We start from the raw sequence: 20,328 nt of genomic DNA, 5'->3' as shown, positions 1-20,328 counted from the left end.
AGAAGAGGTTTTTGTAACTACAAATCAGCATTTCTATGAAACAGCGCACTATACATCTGGAAAATATAGGTGGCTGAGCTTTCCCATAAAGCACTGTTTTTGACCAACAGCAAGCATTGCACTGTGATGTAGCAGCATGTAGCAATATGCATTGTACAGAACTCTCTTTCATTGCATGTAAATTTGTAAGCGCTGAGGCTGCAGGGAAGTGCTCCAAGTTCGCAATCTAACATCCGGTAACGAAAAGCTGATGAAATCCCCTGTATAATGTCGAGGGTGTAAAAGAGTGGCTCTCGTTGCAGAAACACCTGGACAAACCTGTGAGGTGGAACGCCATGCTTATGTTTGCAGTCGTTTTTTTTTAATGGAAAAGAAGGGAACACAACTGGTGCGTATAGGCTCAAGGTGGTGACACGTCCATCTTGATATTTGTGAGAGGAAACATCAAACATTTTTAGTAAATACTCTTATTCATTAGCTGGCGCTTAAAAGAATTCGTATGTAGCAGCAAGGTGCCAAATAAATCACACGTTTAGTATCCAAACAAGATTTATAAGCATGCAGGATGCCCTAAACCTTTACCTGAATGTCGGCTGTAGCAAAAGAGAAACCGACGAAGTTCTCCTTTTTCAGAAGGACATTTGTAGACCATCTTTTCACACCACTTGATACGTGACATGGTGGCTGCTTTGGAGATATCACGCTGTGCTTGGCCTACACAGTCCGCAAGAATATTCTCCCAGAAATATGTGGTAGGTGGCTCCGTTTTATTTCACCTTCAATAACTGCTCTGAAACAAGTTACCGGTGACCACCAATTTCCGGCAAACTGAGCGACCTCAAAGAACTACGCCATCCAATACGTTCATTGAGGCACCACTTCGGCACGAAAGTGAGCCCGAAGAGTGAGAAAAATTATTGCCATTTACCATATAGACTCGTGTAAGGGCCGCACCCGTGTAAGGGCCGCGCCCCCAACTTGGCAGCCCAAAATTTGGAGATAAAAGAGAGAAATTCGGAGAAAATTTGGAGAGCCGGGGTGAGCACAAGTCACCGGCTGGGCTGGTACCATTTTTACCAAAAGGTTCGGTCCCGTGTAAGGACCGCACCTCGTCAAAATTGTGAAAAAAAGAAAGTGTGACCCTTACACGAGTCTATGCGGTATTACTGTTCGCCGTAATTGACAAAGGCGTATCGCTCACACTGGTCACTCATTTCAGGGCCTCATTGATCTTAGCATGGCTTTCTGCCTTATTCTCTCGAGGAAGGTGCTATAGAAGTTCCTTTCTTATGTTGACTATCTATTCCCCGAGACCTTTTGCGCTGTCAGTATCTCGAGGGCTGGCTCCGGCTGAGCAATATTTTTAAGATGATGATGCGAGGTAAGTTCTTAGATCGACTATAACAGCGCTAAATGAACACCTTCAATACCTTAGCATGTGTGACCGGAAGTGAGGGTTGAAGAACCCGAATGGTACTTGTGGCTGTTTTCTTCTTTTTTTTCTTTTTGCTGACATATTTTCTTCGGTCTCGCCTTTGGGAAACCGTAACATGAAATGGAGAATTGCGCACAACATTCTCTCTTTATTAAAAGGGCAAAGGATCATCTATCAAGTTTCAATGTGAGTTTCGAACAATTTACTGAAAAATTCCGATAAAAGTTAAAAACTGAAATAATCATGTGCGTGCCACCTTGTGCTGCTAAGTTGAATTCGCTATGCTACAATAGTTGAGAATATTTTGCAATGTTTGGGAACTTCGTGGGGCAACAAAGGAGCTCGTTCTTTCACAGTTTATTATTTCCCGGTTGCAAAATTTCTGAACTTCTACTTGTATATTTATAGCAGGCCGACGTGGCATATATATATATATATATATATATATATATATTTGCAGAATGATAGTTGACTGGACATGAGAAATGGCTGTATTACCTAACATCTCCAGCACTCCCAGTATAGAAGAATGACAGATTTTGCACTGACATTTAAGGTAAACGTGTCCCCTCAGACGAGCAGCAGCATAATAATAGTAAGAGTATTCCGTGTTTTAATGGGAAGCATTTTTTGCCTCAGTCTTGGCCCTTTGCGGTAGGTAGATTCCGGTTTCGCCTCGCTTTAATAAAAAGGCAATATTGTGTGACCGACACAAGAATCGAACATCTGATGTCGAGCATTGCAGCCTGGTGCTCTAATCATTAGGCTACAATTGATGCTTTTATTTGTTGCCTTCTTGGTACAAATGAAATAGAAATAATCACATGAACAGATGAGATTCCAGCAAAGCTCTTGCTGGATGTTACTAATAGGGCTTCAAGTTTACATGGTCATTCAACAAAGACGACCATTCTGTTTTCCCCTCCTGGAAGTTGCACACTTCTCTAATGTCTAACACTTTCTGTAAAGTACTGCCTATAGCGGATCGCACATCTACATCTGCATTACGCACCGCCATCCTCGCACGCCAAACACAGTGCATAACATAAACATATCGATCTCCTTTTCTACAGCAAGGAATTTTACCCCATAAGGTGTGATGGGTAATTCTTTTTTCGATGTTCTTTGCAAAATATCCCATAAAAATACTGCATCCCGACCATCTTGGAAAATATGGTTGATCGTTTCGGCCTTTTGACGCACTCGGTATTCAGTTGACGGAACAAACAATCCTTTGTGTTGTAACCATCTGTCTTTTCTGGAGCTCATTTATTCTGTTTTTTTTTTTTTTCAAAAGTCCGTGGGATTTTTGTAGTGCTCAAGCGGCACACCAAGATACCTAACGGGTGCGCAAGTTCAATGCATATCCTCAAACCACTTTGTTGTGGTTTCCGAAGAATCATACCATACGCCCACGCATTTTTCATGATTGACAGCGCTACCAGTTTGCTTACAAAACATATAAACACATTTTACCACTCTACATACATTTTACCCTCCTCTGCACACATTTTACCACAATAGCTATATCGCCCGCATAATAAAGAATTTTGATTTCGCTTGACATTAGACAAAGACAATGCGTTTCCTCATTTAGTATTATCATCGTACAAAAAAGGAAAACTCAAGATACCAAAGGTATCATATAGGTATCAAATAACAAACTGGATATTGGGTCTTCTCGTTTTATGGAGCGTACAATTTCAAAACTGTCAGTGATGCGTTGGTTCACCAGAAAACTCGTAAAACAATTTTTATTAGCTGTTTTAATTCCTTCTAAAATCAGCGATCCTACTCTAACATGATTTAGAATTTAGAAAAAGACAGTCGTGGTTGACTCTGTCAAAAGCCGTTTCTAAGTCGGGTTGCATCATGACTACGTGGTCAAATATGCATCGCAACGTTGAAAAACGCTTAGAGTGTGCAATCGTGTAATCGTGGCCTAATTGGTAGCATCAGCATGAGTTAGGCCACGGTCGCATGCATATTTTACGCTTTCCAGAGCCAGCTAGCTCTTCGGAACACTGGGCGCGTTAGTCCCGTGCCAATTTCCCTTCTTTTCTCGTGAAAACTCGCGCTTTGAGGCTCCGTGTTAGACTGAACTATCTCCGGGACCGGCCCACTTTCCGCAGTACTTTCCTCGTTGCAGCTAACGCTACGTAGAAACTTTGCGACGTTGTGCCAACTTCATGATCTCCAAATTTAATCATGTTTTAACGTTTCTTTGGAGTACAAATGCAATCGTCATTCCAATCATACACTGTGTAACAGTGTACGGTTGCATAACATGCAGTCGCTGTTGAAGTCACAATCCACGTTTCTCTCGCTTACGCCCTCGTCCACTACCCATGCAGAAGCCAACAATCGCCATGTCGTAAGCTCCCGCAGAACGGCCGGCGTAGGAATTGTGCCGTTGCCTCCATACGATCGTCTTCAACGCTGTCGTAGACGTCTGGCTGTCGTCATTCACAGGTACGCTCGTGAACCGCACCCTCAACTACTCAATATGCACAAGCACATTGATCCGTCTCGTATCGCTCTGCCGAACCCCAGACAATGCTGGATAGCCAGATACCAACACAATGACTCTGACTCACATAACATTGATTACCACAGTGCGAGGGGCCTGCACAATTTTGTTTAATTTCATTCGTTTGAATATTCGGGCAAGATGTGCCCAGTTGATATAGACGAAGAGTACTTTGTCATCAATTCTAAAATTTTTTTGTAAAGGTGCTTCCAAGCTGTGACGCTCCATACAGTGTCGAAGTGTGTGAAGCCATGTACGGGCACCTTGTACTTGAGTACAACATGGGGCAGGCTCCTGGCTAGGCGGGCCACGTCACGAGGGGTGACCAACACGTCTCCATCGCCCCAGTAGATGGCGACTGGCGTTGTGACTTTTCTCAAGTTGTACTTCGGTGGTAGTAGCTGCAATGAAACACACTTCTAAATGAGAGCGCCAAGTCAGGCAGCAAAGCGACATAAGCTACATGAAACCACTAGAATAAGAAGGGGAACCGAGGGGCTCGATTTTGTTCTTCGTAAACACATAAAGCCAACAGACAATGAGGCCAAGGAAAGCATCAGGGAAATTAAGTGTGGTTGAAATTGGAATGTAGAAAATAATGAAGGAAAGGGAATTGAAAGTGGACGAAAAGATAACTTGTCGCCGGCGGGAGCCGAACCCGCAACCTCCGCATAACGCATGCGTTGCACTACCAGTTGTGCTACGGCGACGGCCATCAATTCGTCCACTAACTTGGGTATTTATGTTTACTAGATCTAGGCCTAGGTATGTTAGCCAGCGCCACTCAGGACCATGGTGGGCGGATGTGGAACATCTCTTTTAGCGCAAAAAATTTCCAGGATGCTTTCCTTGGCTTCATTGTCTGTTGGCTTTATGTGGTTATGATTAACAAAATCGAGCCCCTCGGTTCCCCTTCTTATTTTCGTTTATTCATTGCGAGGGTCTCGAATCTGGCAGCCTTGATGCCATTAGGTAGCATGCGAGGGTTTATTGGCCACGTGCCTGCTCTCCCAAGGTCACGTGTTACGTGACGCTATCGGGCTAAAAAGGATGTTCCACATCCACCCACCGTGGTTCTGAGTGGCGCTGGCTAACACACTTAGGGCTAGATCTAGTAAACATAAATACCCAAGTTAGTGGACGAATTGATGGCCGTCGCCGTAGCACAACTGGTAGTGCAACGCACGCGTAATGCGGATGTTGCGGGTTCGGCTCCCGCCGGCGACAAGTTATCTCTTCGTCCACTTTAATTTCCCTTTTCTTCATTATTTTCGACGTTCCAATTTCAACCACACCTAATTTCTCCGATGCTTTCTTTGGCTTCATTGTCTGTTGGCTTTATGTAGTTATGAAACTACTAAGGCACAGTGCGGCAGGCGACATACGATAGTTTAGCAGAACCATAGAAAAACCCCAACACCATTGCCTCTGTAGACCTATTTATAAACAACCTTGACTTGGCAGCATCATTTCTTCGAGACTACTGTGTGCCTACGCATGAGACGGCCATGGTACCTCTGCCTAACAGGGCTCTAATTTACAAAAACGTCTCATGCTAGAATTGCTCGAAAGGGAAAATCTCAGTCAATCCTAATACAGAGCATATCATTAGAGAAGCCGGCTGGCCAATGGCAAAGAGCACTCATGAACGAAAAGCTTTGTGGATTCGGCCCCTGGTTCACACGTCACCTTATGATTATTAGCTGATCAGGTGCTCAACGGCTGCCTAATAATGGTGTAGCCTTCGCGTAGTAATAAAGTACATACTGCACTTTCTTTGCTTGTTCTTTAGTTGACATAGATCTGACATTGTGTGGTAGATTCCATTTCTATTTGTTCTCGATTTGTGCGTGATGACAACAGCATTTTTTTTTCACCTCACTTATTTTTTTTCTTATTTGCCATAGGGGAAAGAAATGAAGTAAATCACGTACTTTCGATCTAAACCTTTCCAAAACAACCGGCTGATCAACCGAACAAGTTCAGTTGGAGAATTTCTCCACGAACAGCACTTCTGAAAAGCTATGTGAATTTTCTCGAACAGAAGGGTTATTTCAAGAAAAACTAGTGAAATCTTACTTCTTGACCACAAATTTGCGTGCTGTAGTTGTTTGACATCACAGAATATTTGATGAACAGCGGAATTGAACCACTGAAGCAAAGGAAGTGCTTGCTAGAAACAGCATTAGCATAAATTAGTCGTATAAAATGTTAGTAAAATAAATTGTCCTGGAGCCACATGAAGAGTGGTTCTCGCAAAATAACTGAAGCCTTGTTGATTGTGGGAAGTCATTTGATAGCTGAAGTGAAAACTGGCGAAGAAGGGAATGAATGCCAACACGTACACATTTTGTCGCTAGTGGTACTGATCAGAACGCAATGCTGATCGAGAAAAGTCAGTATTGCATCTGTGTACATATTCCCAAAGAAAAAGATTCCACTTGAAATATATCTTAAAGATCGCTGCGATCGCTGTCATGCACCACTTATCATATGCGGAGATTTTAATGTGCATCACGACATGTGGGCGATAAGAACACTGATGCTCGTGGGAAGCAGGTGGCGAAAGCGATTTGTCAGCTAGCATTATGTCTCGCTGATGATGGCAATGCCACGTATCATAGACCACCTGCATCATAAAATACAATTCATCTTACGCTTCATTCAAATGACGTTCATATAAAAACAATCACAGCACCATGTCGGATGGGGAGCGATCGCTTCCCAGTCTTTGTAAGTGCTACTGTATTTCACAAAAGTGGGCCTATATTGGCAAAGTGATCAAATGGGACAAATACAGAGAGCCCCCTGTGAGATGTACTGGTGAGTTTTTTCAAGCTATGATAGCAAGCAAGGTAGCAGCGACTACCACTCTAATGTTGCCCCAGCACTTTCCGGCTCCCGACCTAAAGCTCCGTGATCTGTGCGCTGCACGTAGGAGAGCAGAGAGGCAGAGAGCGGAGAGGCACCACACTCAAATGCAAGTGACATTTTGTTCTTGCGAGGACATTGGATATTTAGGTGGTTGCTTCGGCTCCTACTGAAGTTCGTGATACAGAGTTGGGAAGTGAAGGGTGAATCGTATGGGTCGTCGTGGTTCGGAAAACGCGTAACGTATTGGACTTTGAGTCAACTTGTTTTTGGAACCTGCTATTGTTAGTTTACTTATACTGCGAAGTGTTTCGGACCATGTCGCGGTTGATAGGTGGCGTTCAGGCGGAGCGACTGTCGGCAACTTTTGCAAAACTAGGTACGCCTGCAGCGAGCAAAGCCCCTCCTCCTCACTACAATGCGTGATCAGAACAGAACAGACGCTGAGTCACCTGACGTGGAATGGCTGCGGTGTTAAAAGAGCTTTAATCGAGAACTGATATATCTCTGCACTTGTTGTCAAGGCTAAATAAACAAAGCTAGGTACCACTTTTGAATAAATTTGCATTCAAATTTCTACAGCGGGGCCCTTGCACTAAAAAGTAAGAGTACCCCAATAAACTGTATATTTTTTCTCCAGCGAACATTTCTGAACACAGGAGTACGTACCTTTCCAGCGAACATCTTACACAGGAGTACATACCTTTCCATACACTTTCCAGTTCTTTTTTGGTCCCCAGTCAAATTTTTGAAATCTCTTCGACTTTGTTAACTGCAATAAATAATGAAATCAGAGCGTGAAGGCGTAGTTGGTACCGGTGTCTTCAAGGAAGCCCACTTCTTCATTTAAGCAATGCTTTTAGCTTTCAGTTTTTGTGTACTCAAAACTTAAAAACTTGTGAACACTTAACCACTGTCCCCTTCTATCTATGCCATCTAAAGATATTATCTCAACAAATCACAATACCCAACCAGACATTAAAGACGTGCTTCACATTGACCTAACAACCCGCCCTTTGAGCATGTACATTGACGGCATTAGAGTTAAACTGTCAGGAAGGCGGCAGACGCTTTGACCAGAGTTTGCGAGTGCATATACAGGTTGTCTCGGCCTTCATGTACAGTGTAAAAAAATAACAAGGATACTACCAACTGAACAGGACAAAATGCACGTTGTTAACCATCTTGCAGAGAAATCGGGTGTAATGTTTTAGTCACGGACACCCGATCAAATAACTAAAATGATTATCTAACATTTTAGTTGTTGTTCTACTTGGCAATATGTCAATGAGGCGTTTGTATAGAATCATAAGGCACTTCAAAATGAGGCGTTCCCAGCAAGGTACACCTACTACGTTTACTTTTTCCGCCAAATAGAGGAAGCCCGCGAAATATGAAAACTATTATGTGACTACGCACCCGAGCGCACGGAATAATAGTGCCTCCAAACAGTCTCTAAGGGAAAGCAAGCTGCTCTTTTCCGGCTCGCCATTCAGTGCAGCGCATTTCCTAGATCTTAGTGCGCAGTAATAGCCGGGAGCTGTTCGCGCATCCTGGAAAGAGTACGCGTGCTGTTATCGCCACCAATCGGTTCAGTAACAGGTGAACAGCTTGCTTCCCCACTGAAACCGTTCGATGGCGCTGCTATCCCGTCCGCACGCACCCGCAGTAACATGGTATTTTAAATCTTTTTCGGGCTTTCTTTATTTGCCACCTTGGTCTACCTTGTTGGAAACACTTTATTTTTTAATGCAGTGAAACACTTTATTTTTTAACGCCAGTGCACATGTAAGCTTAGACAAGCTTGTGCACTAGCGTACAAACAATGCAGCCTACCTGACCGTAATGAAGGAGATTGCGCATGGATGTCCCAGAAGGGCCATTGCACAGGTACACAGGCAGCCTGGTCTGTGGAGAAGGCAAAAGGAATCACTGTCGTGCAGTACATAACCCAATGCATTCGCATCGCGAGGCAGACTGTTATTTCACGCGCTTCATATTTGTTTCATAATTTTATGGTTCGGTTTCATTCTTTAACTGACTTTCGTTGACCATAACTGGATCATATTAAATGGGATATCTAACCCTGCACTGTGTGTTTTCTTGCGTTAGAGTTTCTGGGTGGCCACATGTAGCCAAACTCCGGAGAGCCAGAATGCTCATTACATCCGTTTACTTCATTGTGTAATGTCATTGTGAGACGGATCATTAGTATACCAGCAGGTTTTACTGGCATCAGCGTGTTTGCCATACGAGCGACTGCCTGTGCAAAGCTGCAATTGCTGGAAGTTAGCAACAGTGCCTTGGTCCTACGTGGTTTCTGTCTTTCTGACCTCGCGGTTGAGAAATATCTCCTTCCGTTATTTGACGCGGTTAATTGTCTCAGGTTGCTCAGATATTTGGGCTGTCACGAAAGGAGTGCTCAGCTGCAGCTCGCCTTTTAAGAATCATCGTGTGCACGTGGGTCTGGTCCTTGAGGAAACGCAGGGGGGCTCGCATATAGGAGGAATGCGAGAAGTTTGCTGTCGTAATCGTCGTCGTCGTAGTCACGGTAAGCAAGCGGCTCGAGCTCGCGCTTGGCACGCGCTCGTGCCCCTGCTCCCACGTTCGTCGCCGTCGTCTTTCACAGCTGGCTGCGTTGCCGCTCATCATTCCGGCGTAGCATTTCACTTCTCGTCAGTCGTCGTAATGGGGAGGCCGCGTTTACGGGGTTATGAGCCATTGCTTAATTAAGGCAGTATGACCCCATTAGCGGTGCATCACTGCATACTTCGCACTTCCCCAGGTTTCACGTTAGTGGAGCTGCATTTCGCTCAATGGGTCATTTGACACTTACGAATAATTGTGCGGGGCACGTTTTTCTTTAATAAGTGAGGAAATTGTAGAGCTGCGCACTCGTTATTATGTTAGAGCAATCCAGTTGTTTCGTCTATGAAAACTAAACTCACGAAATCATTGTTGACTTGAGTGGGGCCGTGTTGTTTTCATTTGGGCTGATAATAGAAATAACAAGTTTCACAAGGCGCACTTTAGCTCAGCGCTTCGGCTCTCAGTGTATGCTCTCAGTGTATGACTTCAGTTTGTTCTGTGTTTACATTGATTTTCTCCTGTAACTTTAAATACTACCTAGCACTAATAACCAAAAAGATTTTGTTTTCTCGTTCAACCATAATGTCAGCATGCCTCGTAAACAGACGGCTGGCGACACCTTCAAGCTAAAGCGCGCTGTTCGCCACGCTGTGCAACGTTGCGTAATATTACAAAGCCTGATTACACTACGTTGATCGAATGTTGAGCGCTGCCTGGATCAAGCACCATGACGGCTGTTCAAAGTCAGGATATTTCCAAGAGTACCCTATACACAGTAAGAAAAGCGCGTTGTGTGATATACGTGTAGATGAAATTTCTTCAGTTTCTGCTTTGTTGTGTTTCGTAAATGCAGAAATTGCACTCACAATGAGGCAGTTGCAGGATAATGGTAACCATCATCATAATCGTTACGTTGCCATTTATTTACACTCATGTATATTTAACACACCGCTGAAGTATAAGAGCTTTTATGCGGGACTGGAGAGACGTTATTTAGTTATCGAACGTGTAACACGAACATATAACTATGCAGGATATACATACAAGTTAAACATACACAGTCATATATTCGCAAAGTTTGAATACTACGCAATCACTTACAGCAGTTAGGATTACACACAAATCATACACAACTGTAGTAAACAAGACATTATAAAATAAACATGTGCAACCGCCGTCAGACTTAGCTCAAACATTCAAGACAAATATATAGCCTGCTTCAAATGTAACACTGTTTATAAGAAGCAAACATCAGGTACTTTTGAAGTCAGATTGCCTTGAGCAGCCCATTCCAGTTACCCCAGCCTAAAACCTCTAGCACCTTCCGGAGAAGAAGCAAATAAGCGCATAGGGCGTGTTTGGGGTAAGTAGGACGGTGACTGTCAATTTTCTCTTTCAATGTAGAGCAATTGGTTTTGAATAGGTAATATTAAGTATATTGTTTTAAAAAGAATTCTGGCGTGCTAAGTATATATAGCTTTACCATGTTTATGTCAACAGGGAATCCTCTGTTGACGAAGAAGAAAGCCACCTGGCAGGAGATGCTTGGGAAAACCGGGTTGCAGGACATTTGCTTAATTGTGTTGATGAAGTCGCTGTGCTTTCCCAGCATTGAACCCTGAAATATAATCTCACCGATTTCCTGAAACAATAAGGAATAAAGGTGAGTGCTGAAAATGCAAAGCACCTCTCAGGAGTCGTATTTTGTTTGTGGTATTTGACTTCACAGCAGCTTGCGTGTTGGCGAGTTTAGGACCGTCAGATGATTGAAGTTAGATTTAGACTTCTTTTTTTGCAGGGCACCGTGAGGGTTTTGCTGCGCGCTCAACTAGCGTGTTGCGGATCCAGCATCTGCTCCCGGGTTCTAAAAATGCTCGGAATAAAGTTTATGTTCAACTTTTAGGACATACATATATGGCAGTGGGATTGCAAACTTTTCGCGAAAAAAAAAAGAGCACCCACATGACGAACCGTGTAGTCGCAAGAACCTAATCTGCCACTTGTTGCAACCCTGTCGTGACAGAAACAATGAAAAAAATGGCTGCGTATCTGCGTGCTTCGCTGCAAATGTCGTCGAAAGACGATAGTCTTCTGCCGGCCGTACTACGTGAGTGCTGGTCTGATCCGCGGCCACCCGTGATGCTGTTCTCGTACCATTTCCGTCCTGGCATGATAAATGCAATGGAGGTTTGTTTGAACAGATTTCATTTTACCGCATTATCACTGCTGGCATGCCATGTGTTCGTACCTCCACGATATGTCAGCAATGTTTCGGTCGCCTGTGGTATACTGTATAGCATGATAGTTTGCAAAGAAGAACCCTTTGTGAGACATGAATGTATTTTATTGCGTGGAAGGGTCAATGGCTGTGCGCATGTACTACTGGTGCGCCGAAGTAGACGCCTTCCCGTCTCCGGTGACGCCAGGGTGTGAGGCACGATTGAGACGACGAGCGTCGGCACGCCGGCGCTTCTCCGCTGCAATTTGGTCGTCGGTCTTTTCAAGTGGCCATTTACGTTTTGCCCTGCCTCAGACAGCGCTTCCTTTATGTTGAATCGGCCGCATTTGGCTGGCATTGATAAAATTGAGGAGGCGGAATCGGCCGCATCTGGCTGGCATTGATAAAATTGAGGAGGCGCTGCGTGAGACGTGGATGCCATCTGGCAATACATCGGGAAACATGAGCTTGTGCAGAGGGTTTCCTTCCTCCATGGCAGAGGGCGCTCGTCGGCGCGCAGTCGGGGAAACACGAGCTTGTGCAGAGGGTTCCCTCCCTTCGTGGCAGACGTCGTTCGTCGGCGAGCATAGCATGGCATTTTCAGCGCAGCTTAAGAAACTAGGGTCTTTAGAGTTACGTATCTATGTATTTTCTATTAAAGGAACACACCTCCTAATACTTACCTAGTGATGTTGTGCCTCAGATATGCGTAATATTTACTTTTTGATCGATAACGTTCACAAGTATGAACAGCCGTACCAGTTTAAGAAGTGTGGGCGGTAAGCAAGTGGTCCAACTTTGGCCGGGTGGTTGAATCGGTTGACAGACAGACAGACAGACCAAGTTTTCAGCGTTTAAGTTCCCCAAGAAAGACTATCGTCTTTAATATACTTGCCAAGGTATTATTAATTCCGTGCCTATTTTGATACTTGTAAGCTAAACAATGATGTGTGTATACCTTGGCCCCACTCTTTTACAGTAGACTGGTAAGTGCCCTTTATCTCCCGTTGTAGGCGCCGGCAGGTAGAAAATTAAATGCGACACTGAGTCAGATACTCACGTATATGGGTTTGGAAAACGCGGTAAGACGCTTCATAGGCGACGTCATGTGACCCAAGAAAACTGCGGGTGCTATAGCCTGGAAAAGTTGAATCTGTCGGATGTAAGAGAAAGAAAAGCATGGGCTCGTGTCAACAGACAGCCAGCAGTGATACGTCTGCATACAGCTTTGAATCAATGGGAACGTAATTGTACGTAGCACCACCGAATGGTGTCTCCCCGCATCCCGATGACGTGAGTGCATCATTGGAGATGGGTATGTTCTGTTTCCTCATGACTCGTGAGGTACCAATACACATATCATTTGTGGTGGAAAGGAGCCTACTACATTTACCGATAGACTTGCTGTGGTTCATCTTTTTAACTGCTGAGGGCACTCGTTTTCACGCTTTGGTGGTTGGAGAAGGCGTTCTCTCTAAGAAAATCGTTCTCTCCTAATCAGTTTTTAATGTCCCCCGCACAAATTTGCGTGGGTGTGCAATGAGCAACCTCCTTCTGGCAAACGTCATTTGATCTTGGCGCTATTTGTGTAGTCGTCATATGACCGCAGCGTGTTCTCTTTCACGAACCAGTCGGATATCCTTATTTTCTGCCTGTGCTAATTGTAAGAAGACACTTTTCCCGAGTTCGAAGTAGCGGAAGAGGAAGCGCAACAAGCTCTTGCGAGAGGACCATCTCCTGAGTTCACCGGCCATAAGCATATCGTGATTGCGCAACGTTTGCGCGCGTGATACTAGTTTCGGCGCAGCAATTTGATCAGTCAGCAATTCCGCCGATCAGCAATTCGACAGCATCTGCCAGTATACTTTCTAACGCTTGATTTTAGTTTCTGCTTCAATAAATATGATAGCTGAAGTTTGTCGAAAACTGTTGCTATGGCTTTTAAAATTTTGTAAGAGACGCCACAACAATTACGACGCTTTTTTGAAGTCAGCGAACTTTGAGGACGACAGTTACATGGGAGTGAACTCGTGATGACAACTAAAGGCATGGTAAATTGTAATGGTATAAGTGCCATAAGAATGAGGGCTCAAACCAAACAAAGATTAAAAGCATGGTTCAAATCAAACGAAGCTGTTAAATCAAGTGCAAATGATATATGGACGCAGAGAAATTCGTACATGAACATAGATAATTGGCGCAAAGTCTATGTGTCCTGCTCTTTCTGTGTGTCCTTGTACTAGCTGCGCTTCACTTAACACCTTCGTGATGTGATAACAATGATAAAACAAGGAGCGAGAAAATTACAAATATACCTTCGGAACGAAAATCTCACGAATGAAGCAATTTCGTTTAGAAAACGAAGCAAAAATGTTGCCAATAGGGCTATCATGAGCCGTCTCTTCATTACAACTAATAGCCGTGGTAAAGCGCGGGGAATTCTGGTATAATATTTTTGTACCCACCTTGTCGTTGTATCCTGGCTTCTCCGCAAGCAAGGCAAACATGATACCACATCCCTGAGACCAGCCTACGTACTGCAGTGAGGACTGCTGCGTTTTTTCGAGGATCCAGTCTAGCTGCGCTGGTAGGTCGTATGCGGCCATTTCGTCGATGCTGAAAAATATGGGTGATGACGTCGTAAAACTTCTAGTGCTTAAATAAAAGTGACGATATGCTTCACGGAGTTTCATGCGCAACGTATACATAGCATAACGGTGCCACAAGCGGTGTTGCGTTGAGGGGACTGTACCTATGTTTATGGATGGATGGAAGAATAACTTTATTAGTGTCCTTTAGGGCGCGTGCTAGCGCGCAGCGGGCCGCTCCCACGTCGGGACAGAAAGGCCGAGCCTCTCCGCCGCGTCTATATAACTGTACCTATGTTTATGGCCGAAAACATTAAGTGAGTCTATAATACGCAAATAATAGACAAAGTACATCTTTCGTGGTTGGTTTGTACGAGAAACGGACCGAGTGAGACGAGGAAATGTTTATTTAGACTCAACGTATATCTGCTTTGCGCAATATATCCGTAGAGCACGTATCTAGCACGTATTAAGCAACAGAAAGTTGTATCGGAAGTTTCTCATGTTGCGCTACAATTTCTCATTGAATTATAGTAACGGAGAAGTTGAATAATTACGACTAATTATCTAATTAGGCGGAATGCAAGAAGTAATCTGAATATCTCTAAGCGACGGTTCTGTCCAGCTACGTAGCATTTGCATATTTTTAAAGTTTGGCGCAAGTAAAGTGAAACATCCTGTATGTAGTTGAGATCACTGGGAGAGACTTTTGTCCTGCAGTGGGCCTAAAACAGGTTGATGAATATGATGATGACGATGACGACGATGACCAGACACATCGGGTAAATGGTTCTGCACCAACAAGTAGTTGCCAAGTTCGCCTGCCAGAAGTTATCTGTGGCAGGAAACTTGTTTTTTTTTTACTTGAAAATATCGTGAAGTTTATTCTGTTGGGCGTGCTATTAGAATAATCAAATTAGTTGATTACACAGTCACCTGAAATCCCAAAAATCTTTTCCTTCCTTTTTCAGCCAGGCGTGGTTTGAGTACTTGGTGCCCCTGACGTTACCCAACCACACGTCGTAGCCGTGGTCAGCTAAGATGAAACCTAAACGAAAAAATAAGGAAACTTCTTTTTAATGTGCCTGCATTATAAGTTTACAAGACTTTTTAATAAATACTTCTTTGATAACCATTAGTTTTGTGTTACATTGATGCTATAAACTGAGCTGAACCAGCCCGACCACTCGGAGGAATTGCTCTTCTTCTTTTAATGTGTTTATCATAGTCATTAGGCGCTTAATGACGGCGTCAAACAAGTTACAAAATATCGAACAGGCTTAACGATTGCACCAACACCCATAAAGCCTTGCAAGATGCCGCAACGAACCTATTGTGTTCCAAGTCCTACATACTATTATACTTTTTGTAGAGAAGCCGGTGAGAAATTAAGATATTTACCAACAGTCCCAATTTCATTCACATAATTTGACCATATTTGGCTCTCCGCCCAGAAAAGCGTGAGATCAACTCAAAACTTTAACATCCATTTCAAGACACGAAAGCCGCGGTCATTGGCGTATCTGGAAGAGCTCAAACACAGTAGCCTCATTTTGTGAGTAGAATTGGCGGGAAGACAATGGATAGCCTCGCTTTACAAGAGAATGGACTGAGCAAAGCTTTCAGAGACAGCTATTGACGACAAAGAGGTTTGAACAATCGTCATAAGAAGGTCACGTCTCTGAGCACAATGGGAACTACATTAGCTTGTTCCGGAAGGAAAAGCAGATGAGAATGGTGGGCGCTATGAAAACGAACGCGTGGTCATGCTGAAGCATCACACGCGGCTAAGCGTGACGCAACAATGTTGTAAAAGCGCACGCGTCGCAGCTTCACGCTTAGAAGAACTACTGCTCAATGCGCGCTGCGAGAGTAAGCCACAGTAGATTTGTAGTTCAAATAAGTTTGAGATTCCTTCCCTGTATTAAAGAGAAAGTAAGTGATTGTGGTAGGAAAGGAGTGACGATTCATGAAGTTGTACGTCGAAAAAACGTACACAGGGATATGTGGCACGCAGTAATAGAGGCATCCGGGGTAATTTTAGCGAGCTGTAGTTCTTTAACGTGCACCAAAAGCACGGTACAGGAGAGTTCTTGCATTTCGCACCCATAAAAATATGGTCGCCCCGTTCGGGAATCAAACCCGCGACCTCATGCCGAACAGCAGAACGCCATACCCACTGCGTTATTGTAGCGGCTGTCAGCGGCTCTTGATGATGCCGTTGAGTGCAATGAAATTCAATTGCAAATGCAATGAAAACTGGGTCTAGTGAAACGAGGAGGCACAGTCACTTTGCGAACTCGTGGCAGTGCAATACCGCGGGATGTTTTGACACCAATAGTTCGATGATGTTGGAACTGTGCTATACGAAATCAGGGCTATAAGTTCTAGGAGAGCTTACCAAGACTCTGATGTGGCATGTTCACCACAAAGTCTGCGCTACTTCCTTCGAGCCCGGTCATCAAAAAGGCCACGGTCTTTTTCGCTCTTGGCAATTGTTGAACGCCTCCCCGTCCTGCAGGTATCCTTTGCACCGCTATGGTGTAGTGGTCTTCGGTCGTGATCGTGTATTCTTCCACAGGATAGCCCTTGCTTGCTATTAACTCTGCCTGAAACGATTTAAGTGAGCCCTGATATTCGCGCAGCACACATTTTTTTGCTTTGTATGCGTTGCAAGTAGTATACAGTTTTTTAAATATATATTATACAGCATTAAAAAAATCGCCTTTGGCAGGTAGCGCGATTCCAGTCCTTGAGTTGGATTACTTGTAGATGCATACATTAGTTGTACGAAACATCGAAATGCATAATCTACTAATTTACAAAAGAATTTACCAATGCAGTTTTTGAGCAATTACCTTACGGCGCATATTGCAATCTACGAATTGCAGCCGGTGAGTGCACAAGGTGTACCGACTTGGAACGAATTCTCAGGATGACGCCAGCTTCGAAATATTTGTTTTCAATGTGTGCGGTGAAATGCGCTGGCGCTTTAGTTCTTTTTTTGTTTTAATGAATATAACGGCGTTGAGTTTATAAAGAGGATGCTTCAGATCTTGGTCAAATCTCAGGCCGCCTATTCAAATACGCACAAAACGCAGAAATTATCTTATGAAACAAATGGTGGACGACTTGAAGCTGAATTTCAGAGAAAGAGTTCAATTCTAGTGACTTAGCAAGCGAAAGTTTTTTTAGAGCCTGGAAAAATTTACCACAATTTGCGAAAATCAGCAAGTTTCATGAAAATTTGAACGCCGTTTACGAATTCGTGACTCGATAGAATTGCGATATCATTTTTCATTGCCGAGTTTCAGGGTTGTAAACTTGATAGTTTAGTTTTTTTCTTTTGAAGCGGTGCAGTTGAAATACTTCAAAAAACGGCAATAAATATGCTCTCTATAGACCCTATACAATACATTTTTGTTTTGAATGCAACAAACCTGAAGAAATTCTGTACAGGGGTTCCTGAGAAAAATGATTTTTCCGTTTCCATGTATTTAAGTAGAAGCTCCGGAACCTAATCTTCCTCTTAAGACACAACTCCGTTGTCCGGCATTCAATACATTGGTTCTTCCAGAAAAAAAAATGGTTTCTCATTTGGCCGTTCTTCGCTTTTTTTTTTTGTCTTAAGCCCATCGTCCGTGACATCTTGTAACAAAAACAATTACCTCTGAGTGCATCTTTCTAGAATTTTTGCTGTTAGCACCATTAATTTATTAGCTTTGTGTTCCATTTCCAGTTTTCAGTGTGTCCCTACAAATTTCATAAATGATCCCAAAGTGAGATCCTGATTAGAAAGATATATCAGTAGGACATTCTTGGCTTTGTTTACAGGAACTTTCTTTGTTTTAAACTTGAATAGCCTGTTCAGCGCCAGCGGAATTGTTTTTAACGTAGAAGAGCTTCTTATCGGGGATTCCCATTAACTTCGGTAAGGGTTCATGAAAAGCACATGCATGGAGCTTAAGTATTTCTTGTAGCGTTCATTACAGCCCGCTTCACTATGCTTAGATTGTTTGCATCAGTGAGACAATATGAGAATGAACACACATACGGTAGTTCTGTTGGCGTCTTCATCGGGCACAATCACGAAGCTCTCCGTTAGCTTGATGAGTTCCAAACACAGCAAAAGAAACTTCGCAGTATCCTTGTTGATCATGCTGAAAATCACTGTATTGGCCAAGAGCAGTAGTTCTTTTCTGAGTGAAGCCGTAGAGCAAGAAGATAATTAATATAAGTAAAGAATGAAGAACTTCCCATGGAGGCGCGTTCGTTCAACATGCAGAGCCTGGATGTAAGCCAAACGATGACTTACTATTGTTCAATTACTTCTTACATCTTCATAAACCACGTAAGGCTTTATACGCAGCTTCGAATAAGCATGCCTGCTTTTGCGGCTTTGTTAAACACTGAGAAACTCCGAGCACTTGGACATTTGTGAGGAAGCTAAAGACGAAGCTGTGCGTATTGTTTTCTTGCCTTGTCTACAGCAGTTCGAAAACAATGCCGTGCGCACGAACTGATGACCGAACGCTTGTTCATGATGACAGAACACTCGTTTGTGTATGTCGTGTGTCAATTCCTTGTGACGTATACACTGCCCTCGTTTATTCCAGCCATTCTACAAACAGGTAAGTTTCTTTTGTCACAAATTCATTTCACCATCGCTTTACGACTTTAGCCCAGCTATGTCTCGTCTTCGGATAAATTTTAGAAAAGATATGCTGGTTGAAATACTCCATATATCACTGTTGCATAGAATGGTTATATTATAGCACGTCTGCAATGGGTTATGCGATGGTTTAAGACAATCTCTTCCAGTAGCTTTTTGTTCGGTAATAGCCTGTATGCTTTCGAAGATGTATTGATGAAAAGAATGGAACTCAAGAATGTTGTGTGAGATCACTGATAGGTGATAATTACAGTACTTTTGTTCGTGCACATTCTTAAACTTTCTTATGAGCACGCAAATACACTTCGTCCTTGTATCAACCATGGCAAAATCTGCGAACTATCGTCGCCTTAGGATTTCACTGTTTTTACGTGCATACTGTTACAATTAAGGCATTACAGAAATTAACGGACATGTCTTAGAGCTGAGCGGCACATTGGGAAAACGATAGTTCTCAGGAAACACAACCTTAACAGAGAAAAGGTTCGTGGAAAGCTTCATCACTCACGTCAAGGTATATAGCATACGAAGTGTTTCACTTAACTCGGGCCAAACCTTAAAAATATGCAATGTGATATGTAACGTATGTAATGCTGTTTGTCGTCGCTTCGAGATACTCAGATTATTTTTGCATTCTGCCTAATTAGATAATTAGTCTAAATTCATGATCAACTTCTCAATTATTGTAACTATATGAAAAGTGTCAATTAGAAAATTGTAGAGCAACATGAAAAACTTCCGATGCAGCTTTTTAGTGCTCAATAAATGTTACATAAAAGTGTTTTTCCGAGCGTGAAAGACGCTCGCCGTTACACGCAAAATTGTCGCGTGACTGGCCGCTCGATGCACTTTGCGTGTATTCGCGGGCTTCTTTCACGCTCGGAAAAAATCCTTTATGTAGCATGTATTGAGGAACAAAAAGCTGCATCGGAAGTTTTTCATGTTGCTCTACAATTTTCTTATTGACAGTTTTCATCCAATTATAATAATTAAGAAGTTGATTAAGTAATCAAGACTAACCATCATATTAGGCAGAATGCGAAAAATAATCTGAGTATCTCCAAGCCACGATAAACAGCATTACATTGGCTCTGTCATGTTTGTCTGTCCGACTCGACGGACCAGGTCAACCTGGTCAATCGAGCGAGAAGGGCAGCTAAGGCCGCTGGACTCCTGGACTGAGGGGACCACCCACTGCAGAGCGGAGGAGCTACCTACGCTCGCGTGCTCTTTGGATTAAAGTTTATTATCTCTCTCTCTCTCTCTCTTGGCTCTGTCCTGCTAAGTGGTATTTGCATATTTTTAAGGTTTGGTCCAAGTTAAGTGAAACACAGTGTATATGGTTGTTTGCGTAAGTTCATGGATATGCAAAAAAAAAAAAAAAAAAAAAAAACGGACCCTGCATAGAAGCAATAGGCGCCTGCA

At 43.3% G+C, this 20,328-nt stretch overlaps 1 protein-coding gene across 3 annotated transcripts; it reads right to left on the bottom strand.

Annotated features, from left to right (window-relative positions):
• Positions 1-4,070: 4,070 nt before the first annotated feature.
• LOC119460748 (lipase member K-like) lies at positions 4,071-18,699 on the bottom strand. 3 transcript variants are annotated; one of them, XM_049655137.1, is made up of 10 exons: positions 18,547-18,699; positions 18,286-18,430; positions 16,633-16,840; positions 15,168-15,279; positions 14,109-14,259; positions 12,704-12,796; positions 10,909-11,067; positions 8,673-8,744; positions 7,540-7,608; positions 4,071-4,366 (listed from the first exon to the last, which is right to left on the bottom strand). In XM_049655137.1, exons 2-10 carry the CDS (start codon positions 18,388-18,390, stop codon positions 4,082-4,084), a joined length of 1,254 nt encoding a protein of 417 aa, XP_049511094.1. In that variant the 5' UTR covers positions 18,391-18,430; positions 18,547-18,699; the 3' UTR covers positions 4,071-4,081. The 3 variants fall into 3 exon arrangements, with proteins under 3 accessions (XP_049511094.1, XP_037577753.1, XP_049511095.1); XM_037721825.2 differs by having other exon boundaries at positions 18,286-18,678; XM_049655138.1 differs by lacking the exon at positions 7,540-7,608 and having other exon boundaries at positions 18,286-18,681.
• Positions 18,700-20,328: the final 1,629 nt, after the last annotated feature.

Source organism: Dermacentor silvarum, chromosome 8, assembly GCF_013339745.2.
Source record: "Dermacentor silvarum isolate Dsil-2018 chromosome 8, BIME_Dsil_1.4, whole genome shotgun sequence".
NCBI classification, from domain to species: Eukaryota; Metazoa; Arthropoda; class Arachnida; order Ixodida; family Ixodidae; genus Dermacentor; species Dermacentor silvarum.
This window is presented reverse-complemented; position numbering and strand designations above follow the sequence as displayed.

Bases quoted from the DNA above. Each gene is read 5' to 3' on its own strand.
- LOC119460748 (XM_049655137.1), bottom strand. From the start codon at position 18,390: ATGATCAACAAGGATACTGCGAAGTTTCTTTTGCTGTGTTTGGAACTC. The intron at 15,280-16,632 runs GTAAGCTCTCCT...TTTTTCGTTTAG, and splicing joins CATGCCACATCAGAGTCTTG to GTTTCATCTTAGCTGACCAC. The intron at 4,367-7,539 runs GTATGTACTCCT...GTTTCATTGCAG, and splicing joins ACTGGAAAGTGTATGGAAAG to CTACTACCACCGAAGTACAA.